We start from the raw sequence: 10,319 nt of genomic DNA on the forward strand, positions 1-10,319 counted from the left end.
CAAGCCCTTGCATGAATTTCGTGCATCGGGCCTCTAGTCTACACTAATAAAAGGGAAACATGCAAATTGGCCATCCCTCCGCTATGCCCACCAGCCAATCAGAACAAGTATGCAAATTAACCCCACAAAGACGGCAGTTAATTTGCATATGCAGGTGTGGAGCAAAGACTGAAGACAGCATAGAAGGAAGCCAAGCACTGCATAAGGGGGCAAAGCTATGGAGAAGCAAGCAGGGAGGCGGAGACGGGAGCCCTTGGTGGGCTTCGCTCCCTTCTCTGCTTTGCTCTGGCCTCAGGAAGCCCTATTCTTGCAGGAATGTTCCTGCAACAGGCTTCTAGTATACTACAAAATTGTGCCCTGGGCTCCAGGAAATAATACTAACATCAATTATTAACACCTTTTGACTGCTGGTGATGTGTTGTTTTAAGTGTTTGATGTGTAAGAAAAAATTTAATCCTTCAAAATCCCTAGTTTCTATGCAGTAAATACAAACATGATGCAATTTTAAAATCATGTGACCTTTAAGTAGTATGATATTACATATTAATAAAGCCATACTTTTCATACAAAATCTACAATAATTTAAATAACTCAAATAATTTACAAAAATCACATAGTTCAAAATCATAACAACTGATTTCCAACTTTGCATATAGTAATGTTATAAGATGATTCTCCTTTTAATTTCTAGATGATAAAAAAATAATTTATCTTATTTTTAGAGTTAATTTTACTTTTAAAATTATATGAAAATTTAAAAAATGAATCCCTTTAATAAAATGCAACTAACAATAAGTTTGCTTTTCCAAGTACTTCATGAGGAAGGAGTCTGAGTAGGGCAGAATTTGTGTATTTCTGGGACACTGGTCATAATGACAAAAATATAACCCTCATATTACAGTAACACACACACACACACACACACACACACACACACACACACCCCTCCAAAATGCCGAGTTCTTGCCTCGTGAATCATTGAAATGGAAAACTCTTCTCAGCACTTTTCTGCATTTTCAGTTTACCTATAAATTTTTCCTTATTAACATTTTTATTTTATACACTTGGGATCATAATTGCTGATCTTTTGTTTTCTTTCCTCAGTGAATTTATTTTATAGTAATTTTACATTCACAGCAAAATTGAACAGGAAATACAAACATTTCTGTGTACACCCTGCCCTCACAGGCACAGCCTCTTGCATTGTTAACATTTCCCACCAGAGTGGTACATCTGTTACAACTGATGAGCATACATTGACACATCATTATCACCCAGAATCTATTGTTTACATGAGGGTTCATTCTTGCTGTTGTACATTAGATGGGTTTGGGCAAAGGTATAATGACATGTGTGTACCATTATGGTGTCATACAGAATTGCTTTATGGCCCTAAAAATGCTCTGTGCTCTGTTACTTACACTGTCATGATGCTCTGGTTCTGATTCCCTGCAAGTACTAATTTTAGTGTAAATTTAAAATTATTCTCTTACTTCTACCCAGGTAGCTTTTTTCTCTGGAATCTTTCCCACCTCCTACCAAAAGTAGGCATACATAAAAATATGTTGCATATAACATTCCTTGACTAAAAGTTTATGGGCCATACGGAAGGGAGATATATTTTATTAGAGAGTAAAAACTAAAGCCACATATTACAACTTTTTGCTCCAGGAGTTCTCTCAGCAACCCATCACCAATAATATGTCTCTGACTACTATATCCTGTCTGTTCTCTCAGCCTAACCCAATCTCAACTTCTCTCATTCTAGAGAGGAAAATAAACCCTCCAATTAATGTATGAAAAGAAATTCATCCAGAGCTTCATGTTTGAATCTCCTAAATCATTAAAGGGCTTAAAAAACAAAAGTGCCTTTCATATAATATGAGCCATTGTTTTTAAAAAATGAATTATGCTTATAACTAGCAAAATTTTTATTTCTAACTAGAGTCCTGGTGCACAAAATTTGTGCATGGGGGGGGGTCCACTCAGCCCAGCCTGCACCCTTTCCAATCCAGGACCCCTCAGGGGATGTTTGACTGCCAGTTTAGGCCTGATCCCACAGGGTTTGGTCATCCCTGTAGCAAGAGGCCTAAACTGGCAGTTGGACATCCCTCCCGTAATCCTGGACCACTGGCTCCTAATTGCTCACCTGCGTGCCTACCTGATCTCCCCTAACTGCCCCCCTTCTGGCCTGATCGCCCCTAACTGCCCCTGCTGCTGGCCTGGTGACCTTTAACTGCCCCCCGCTGCTGGCCAGGTTGCCCCCAACTGCCCCCTCTTTGCTGGCTGTGTCGTTCCTAACTGCCTGCACTGACGGCCTGTTCACCCCCAACTATCCCCCCTGCTGGTCTGGTCACCCCCTAACTGCACCCCCTCACCACCCTGGTTGCCCCTAACTGCTCCCCCTGCTGGCCTGGTTGCCCCCAATTGCCCCTCTGCTGGCCAGGTCGCCCCCAACTGCTCCCCTGCCGGCCTTGTCACCCCTCATGGCTCCCCCATCTATCTGGTCACCCCAAGCTGCCTGCTGTTCAGTTGTTTGGTTGTTCATCATTAATCCCCCTGCCAGCCTGGTCACCCCACAAAGCCTGTTCGGTCCTCTGTTTGGTTGTTTTGGATGTGACGGTCACTTAGGCTCTTATATATATAGATTACAGTTGACAGTCACTATTGTTTTATATTAGTTTCAGGTGTACAGCACAGTGGTCAGGCATCTATGTAAAAAATCATGGAATGCTTCATGAATATGTGTGTCATCCTTATGCAGGGGCCATGCTAATCTCAGTGTTGTTCCGACTTTAGTATATGTGTTGCTGAAGGGAGCACTAGCAAGGTATTTGTGCATGATCTTAAGGCACTGCCTGTATATAAAGATTATTCAAATTCTGTTAATACCTCTGCAAAGTAAGTATTATTCCCACATTGCAGTTGAGAAAAACATGGCTCAGAATATTAGGTACTTAACTCTAATGTTACACAGTTCAAAATACTAGCTATAAAGTACTGGATTTGGATTTAGGTTTCTTTGTACCAAACTTTGCTGCATCAGTTATTCTGTTAGTATCTGTCCCTCCCAGTTACATGTTAAGCTCCCAGAGGCAGATGGCACGGACAGGGACAGCCTCACACACCCTGGGGCTGTTCCATCTCTCTATCCCAGGTACAATGTGTGGAGCAGTCATGTGGGGCGGAAAGACTGAGGCAATGCGGGGAACACAGTTGCAAAGGTCGGGATGGCTCCACATGGGTCACACACACGCTCAGGAGTGAAGTGTTAGGTGCACCCCAGAGAGCCAGAGTGTCCTTCTGTGGGTCCATCTCCCTGCCCTGGTTTCCACTGGGAGACAGTGAATCCAGAGCAGGCCAGCACCCAACACTGCTGCTGCATGATCTCATCTCTGTAGACTGGGCGCTTTCTCCCTCACAGGCTCCCCTTCCTTAGTCAGGAGCGGAGGGTGGGGCAGGGTATCAGGCTGTTTTACTGCTCCCAGGTGCACAGGGACTCAGGGATATGGTGATGCTGATTGGGCTTACCTGCCTGGACACACCCTGCAGCCACATTCACTCCATGTCCCTCATATGCCAGGGTGGCACAGGCAAATCCACAGGTTAGCCAGCAGGACTCATCTAGGAGGCAAGGCAAGCTACGCCTGCACTCTAGGGACCCCTATGTCTGTGGTTTCTACTCCCAACCCTTTCCCACTTGTTACTAACTCTAAGTAAGGACAAAGCATTATTGTCTCATTCTAATGCCCTCCTGACTGACTTCCATTTCTTCTCCTGCCTAGAGCATTCTTAGCTCTTCAAAGGTAAAGAGAACGTTTCTAATATCATCATTAACTTTACAAATTTAAAGTTCTGAGAAAATTTTTTTTGACTTTTTGGTACTTTTGCAATTCAAATTTCCTTTCCCCTAACTTTCCTGTCATATCTTTTAAAAGCTGTATTATAGTAAGTATGGACTTCCTTCTTGGTTTTGTATTCCTGATGAACAAAACTGCACCAAGGGCAGAGGGGATATATAATCCTCACTGATGCCTTAGTTGGGGGTAGGGGAGAGGCAGTAGCCAAGGGTGGGAACCAAATGAAGAGATAAATCTTAATCTCATCTAATATATCAAAATATTACCAGGCTATCTTTGGTTGCTCTTTTGTTACTGGACATGAAATATGATCTGTAAAATAAAATGAAAGGGGCCTGAAACATGGGGATTTGCCATTCTTAGCCATGATCCTACTCAGCCCTGAGGTGAAAGAGGAAAAAATTCAATAAAAGACCTCATAAAGGGGATTTATTGCTTCCATGGAGATATTAGATCAGAGCCACAAAGAATTAGGTATATCCCAGGGATCTCCATAGTAGGTAACGGCTGAGAAAAGAAAAAATGTCAGGAGTGAGGGGGAGAATTCCAAGGGTTTGTGAACTCTGCGAGGACACAGCACCTTAAGTCCCAGAGAAGAGATGACAGGAGGGGCATTGGAGGAGAGAAGGCATGTGAGGGACATGGCCCACGGCCAGCCCCAGGGCACAGACCACTGTCTCCGTCAGCTCTGACATGGGGGCTGGAATCTCGGGCTCTGTGGGAGTGAGGTGATGGAGGTCAGAATGCCGAAGGTTGGCTCACAGCATGTGTGCAAGATGGGGTGGGAGGGATGGTGTTGGTTCTACAAAGACTTGGCTTCAGGTTGAGGGAGAACAATAAAGTCTACCATCAGAAATTCTTGAAATGTAGAGAAGGCTTTGGGCCACGAGATTTAGGAGCTAAAAGGCAGAGTGTCTGACTTGACAGAGAAAAGAAAACACCAGAAGGCGTGGGGCTCATACCCACCCCAGTGCCTCAGGAGGGGCTGGTCCAGCCCCCAGTGCTCCACCTTGCAGTCATAGACGTCGTCAGCAGAAGGGAGGAAGGTGAGGTAACTGATCTTGAGGAAGGAATCATCACTCTTGGACAGGAAGCTGGTTTCAGAAACACCCTGCGTGACTGAGTGCCCGTTGCTCAGCCACGAGATGTTGATCACAGGAGGGAAGATGTTGTCCACGGCACAGATGAGGGTGTTGGGCTGGCCCAGCTCCACGGGAGCCTTGGGAAACACAGTCACCTCAGGAACCTCTGCGGTGAGGAGGAAACAGTGGGTTTAGAATCGTGGGCAGCTCTGCCCTGAGGGTCCCTGCATCCTGGAGGGGCCTCCCACCATTTCCCCATCAGATAGAGGAGATGCTCTTGTTCCCTCCTCTTGTGAGCCGCTGTACACTGCCCACCTGTCATCCCCACCCCACGCCCTTCTCTCTGTGGTCCCCTTGTTAGGGTAGGGCATCTAGGGGACCTGTCCTTGAAGGAGTCGAGGATTGCTGTGTGGGGGCAAGAATCTGTATTTCATGAAAATATGTGATTTGTAAGAAGGGAGAAGATGACAGTTCAGCAAATTCCATGAGAAGATCTGGTACTCCTTGGAAAGGAGAGCATTTTATAGAGTGAAAGGAATCTATCAGAGGCAAGAAGGGAGTGAGGTCTGGTGAAGGGTTGATTCAGTAAAGAGACAGGATGGTGGACACACACCATTGATAGCAGCAGTAGAGTTGAAGCGTTTAATCAGGATGTTCAGGTTGTGTTCTGCTGTAGCCATGTTTCTTAGCCCACGCTGTGGGTCAAAACTTTCAAATTCACTTAAGTCAGGCAGCCGCCAGACAGTCTCCCTCTTCTTCAGGTCCACGTAGAACTTCTCATCTCCATCAAATTCATGGATGTACTGGCCTGAGGGACCATAAGACTGGGAGTACAATGCGCCATAGGCCCCAACGTGGTCAGCTGATGAGTGAGGTGAGAGCAGGGAGATGCACAACACAGGAGAGAAAGGATCTCGTTAAACAAGCTGACAAGAAACAGACGTGCAAACATTGTGGGCTGCTTCTTAGGCACAGCCTGCAGACTGTCCCCAGCGCCTGCTCCCTCCCCTGGCTGTCCTGTTAGAATCCAGCTGCCTCTCCACTCCCACATTCACTTCTGTCACAGGAACAGAATTCCACAGGACTGTTCACTGCTGTTCTCTGCCCACCTAGCTCAGCCCCCGGCACCTGGTGGGCTTATGATAAATACTGAAATGGGCGGAACAAAGAATGAATGAACGACCATGGCCTTAGCTTTCCAGAGATTCAGTTTACCTCCCTCTGCTTCATAAGTTTTCTCTCTCAATTTCTTCATCGGTTAATAACACACTCATTGTGGGTCCTCTCCCCTCAGGACTGGCTCAGAACAGAACATGTTCTATACAAGGATTCCTTCCTCCTTTTATTTTTTTAACCAACAAAAGCACACCGAATATCATTTTTAAAGAATTGCCTCTATTTTAGGGACTAAGAAAGAGTAGGATAAGGGCAGTGAGAATATTATAAAACACATGAAAGGTAAACAATGCTTTTAAGGTCTCTGTTATTTATTTATTTATTTTTTGTTAATCCTCACATAATGTGAAACACACTTGTAGGAGGTTCTTAAATATCTATTAATTGGAATAAAACAAAGAAAAGATAGAATATTACATTGTTTCTTACAACTTATGATTTCTCCGTAAACTCATGGATTCTTGACATGTCAGACTGGGTTACAAGTGACCCCATGGATGGCCTCTTTTGTTTCTGTCTTCTTGGATTACTGCTCAACACTTACCTTGCTGGGGACTCAAGGAAAACTCTGGCCCTTTCCTGGATTGGACAGTGGACTTGGTGTGACGCCAAAGCAGAAAGCAGCCAGCACAGCTGACTCTGCCCAGGTGGGCCTGGCTGGACAACATGTCTGATCCTTTTACCGTTTCCTCTTCCCTCCCTTCTTACTTTACAAGTATTAACAAGGTTTCAGACATTGCGAGGAGTAAGGAGTAACACACAGACCATGCATGGTCTCTGCCAGGGAGGAGCTTAATGAATAGGGGAGTCCGGTGAGTAAGGAGCCAATAGGTGTACTGTGCTGAGTCCTCCACAAATACCTCACCTGCCAATCAAACCAGACGTCACCCTTTCATGCTCCTTGGTCTTTACAAGGGTCTGTTTTCCTCCCTCAGATTATCTTCAAGGATCTCCTGGACACCTCCAGTTCATTCTTGAAGTGTCTGCTTAGTTACCAACGTCTTAGCTGAGTCCCCTCATTAAGCATAGTTTTGACCACATTATGATCTCCAGTCCCTCCATGTAAATGTCCTCTTTGCAAGTTTATCTAGTCCTCATCCCATCAAAGCCTCCTTGTCCTTGTAATGAACCTTCTTGATTCCATTTTCAAACATGAATATATGCAATTATTCTTTTCATCTTCACTTGTCCTGGCCGCACGCTGCTGCTGATGGACATCACTGCACCAGGTGGAACTACTCACTCTTAGTTTCAGCATCGCTAGGCCCACAGTCCTGCCCAGCAGTGGCCCTGCTGTCAGCACCAGCACCTTGTTGTCCGCATCACTAATCTGAACTCCCTCCAGGAGCAGACAGCATGTCTCTTCATCTGAGTCCCAGCACTGAGCTCCTGGTGCTCAAACTGTGTAGCAAATGACAGCGCTATTCTCCAGGACAACAGAGATTTGGGGAAGACTGACAGACATGAAGGTAACAGCATCCTGTGAAAGTTAGACTCAGTGGTAACTAGGGCTGCATTATGACTCCTGAACACTATGAACTCTTTCTTAGGTGGGGCCTTTATTTTTCCATAAAAAAATTTAAAAAATCATATTTTATGACCATATCAGTATAAAGACAAATATAAACCATGCTAAATTAAAATAGTTTCTTCTATCCTAAAAGTTTATTTTTTCTTCTAATTTTAAAAGAAAGGAAAACATTTTCATGGGGCTCCACAGGCATCATGGGCCCTTAGCTCTGTGCCTACTGTGGGGGTACCTTGGGTCGGACCAGGGCACACTGGAGTGACATTGAGAAAAGGGAACTTGAACGTGCTCTGGAGAAGCAGGAGAAACTTTCCTACCAAACCAAGAAAGCCTGGGGGCAGCCATGGTTAATAAAGTCGCTAAAGATCAGAGTAACCTCCAATTCACTTCTGCTTTGAACTACAGTGCTTGTTTTTTCTACTTTGCTTTTACAAACCCATTCTTCATGCCAATAAAACATCAGGAAAAGAGCCAGAGATGGATCCTAAAAGAAAGGAGGGTAAAGGAATGACAAAGAGAGTGTGGAAAGGTGAGCAACAGAGGGGGTGGAGCCCAGGGGACCAAACCGTGATTGGTCGCCCAATCTTCCTCTTGCAGAGCTTCCTTAGATGTAGTGAAGGACAGGCCGTATGAGGCTAATATAATTTAATTCAGCAAGTTTTCACCATAAATTTCTCAATTTTAACATAAAAGTAAAATATTCCCTGCTTTGTTAAAGAAAAATTATACAGCTATACCTGTAATAGTAGTAATTATAAAATATCATTGACATTTATTGGTCTTCATTACGTGAGAAACATACCTAAAACCTATTTCACTTGATTTTTGTAAGGTGACTCATAAGAGGTAACTGAGATTAAGTGAAAACCACGTGATAAAATGACTTGTCTGAAGGCCTTCACTGGGCTGCTTACCCGCTCCCCACCTATGCCAGTTTTCAGCTTGAAAATGTATGTGAATCTGAGACAAAGCAAAGAACACTTCTTTATATCTACACAAGAGGCCTGTTGCATGAAAAGATTCATGTAATAGGCTTTCCCTTCCCCTGGCTGCTGGCACCAGTTTTCCTCTGGCACCCGGGACCCAAACCTTCACTCTGGCCACAGTCTTCCATCTTTGCTCTGGACACAATCTTCGCTGTGCCTGGAACCTTCAGTCTTTGCTCCTCGCTCCGCCGGGAGTCTTCAGTCTCTGGCCAGAGCTGCTCCTGTAGCTCCTTCCGCCTCCCACCCTCCCCCTCATAGCTTGATCACTGTTTCGCCTGCAGACCTTGCGGATGGGCTCTTGGGTTCCAGGGGGCCGCCTTGCCTCTGGCCCGGTTTTCCAATCAAGATCACAGCTGCAGGCAAGGCGGCTCCTGGGTCCTGAGGGGTTGCCTTGCCTGTGGCCAGCTTTCTGATCACGATCACAGGCCACAGGCAAGGTGGCTCCTGGGTCCCAGGGGTATCGCCTTGCCTGCGGCCCGGCTTTCCAATTGTGATCACCAGCTGCGGGGTGGGCAAAGGCGGCCCCTGGTTCTCCGATCCAGGGCGGAGGGGCAGGGCAAAGGGGGCAGCCTTTGCCCTGCCACCTGGCTCTTGCCTGCCTCCTGGGTTTCCGATCACTGTTCTTTCATCCTTCCTCTTTCACCTCCCATCATTGTGCCTACGAATGTAAATTAACCACCATCTTTCTTGGCAGTTAATTTGCATATCGCCCTGATTAGCCAATGGGAAGCGTAGTGAAGGTACAGTCAATTACCCTGTTTGTTTTTTATTAGATAGGATAGTACACATAATTCATTAAACTCTTTACCTCGAGGTAAACTACAATAATAATATATCAAAAACTCCAAAAATTGTTCAGAAAAATTTAGGAACCATAGTTCATGAATTTTAGTAACAGAATATCCACTTGTGAAAACACCTCTAATCTTTGAGGCAATCACGCATGAATGCCATAGAGCCTCTGCGCTATATTCATGGATCCAACATTAGGACCAGGATGATGGCCGTGGGGCAGTGTGCAACAGCTCAGGTAGCAGAGACTGGATGGGGACTCTGGTTTCCCAAAGGAGGAAGGACCATAATTTTTGGATCTGCTTAATATTGAGGATGCCTTTGAGGAATTGCTACTGTTTCTATGCAAATCTCTATCTCTTTTACCCTCTAATTCTGTTTCCCAATCCAGTCCCCACATGGCTCAATGAAGTACTCACCCACAATGTCTTCACCTCCACAGCGACTCAGCACGGTGATCAGGGCGAGGGCCCCACAAATCAGGGCTCTGTTTAGGGTCATCCTCTTCTCAAGGTGGTCTCAGCAGTTGCTGCTCTGAGTTGTAGAGCAATGGGAGGACCAAGCTGAGAAAGAAATCTAAAAACACCCAAAACAAACTCTGCAGGTCAGGTTCTGGCCAATCAGAACAACCCCCATGTGATGACACCTCAGTTGCTGGTTGAAGAGTGTGTACTAGGAGGCCTGGCAGGGACTGGGAAATCCCCAGGTTCTGAGGGTCTGATGCAGCCTCAGCTCAGAGTGGACCTGAGGGAATTCTCCATGAAAGGAGGTGTCAGAGCCAAGCCAGAGCCCTGCATGAGCTCTGGTGCTCTGAGTTGTTCTGAGTGGCTGTGAGTCCATGTATTCTTCTAAATTCTCCTGTCCGACTACACCAGGACTGGGTCTTTTCAAACCC

General features: G+C 45.5%; 1 protein-coding gene across 1 annotated transcript; it reads right to left on the minus strand.

Annotated features, from left to right (window-relative positions):
• Positions 1–4,501: 4,501 nt before the first annotated feature.
• LOC102755222 (SLA class II histocompatibility antigen, DQ haplotype D alpha chain-like) lies at positions 4,502–9,996 on the minus strand (the record flags this gene model as incomplete). The annotated part of the gene is made up of 4 exons (XM_006773352.2): positions 9,844–9,996; positions 5,556–5,804; positions 4,827–5,108; positions 4,502–4,575 (listed from the first exon to the last, which is right to left on the minus strand). Coding segments are annotated over exons 1-4 (687 nt in total), but the record flags the coding sequence as incomplete, so codon positions are not given.
• Positions 9,997–10,319: the final 323 nt, after the last annotated feature.

Source organism: Myotis davidii, unplaced genomic scaffold (genome assembly GCF_000327345.1).
Source record: "Myotis davidii unplaced genomic scaffold, ASM32734v1 scaffold2167, whole genome shotgun sequence".
In the NCBI taxonomy this organism is placed as follows: domain Eukaryota; kingdom Metazoa; phylum Chordata; class Mammalia; order Chiroptera; family Vespertilionidae; genus Myotis; species Myotis davidii.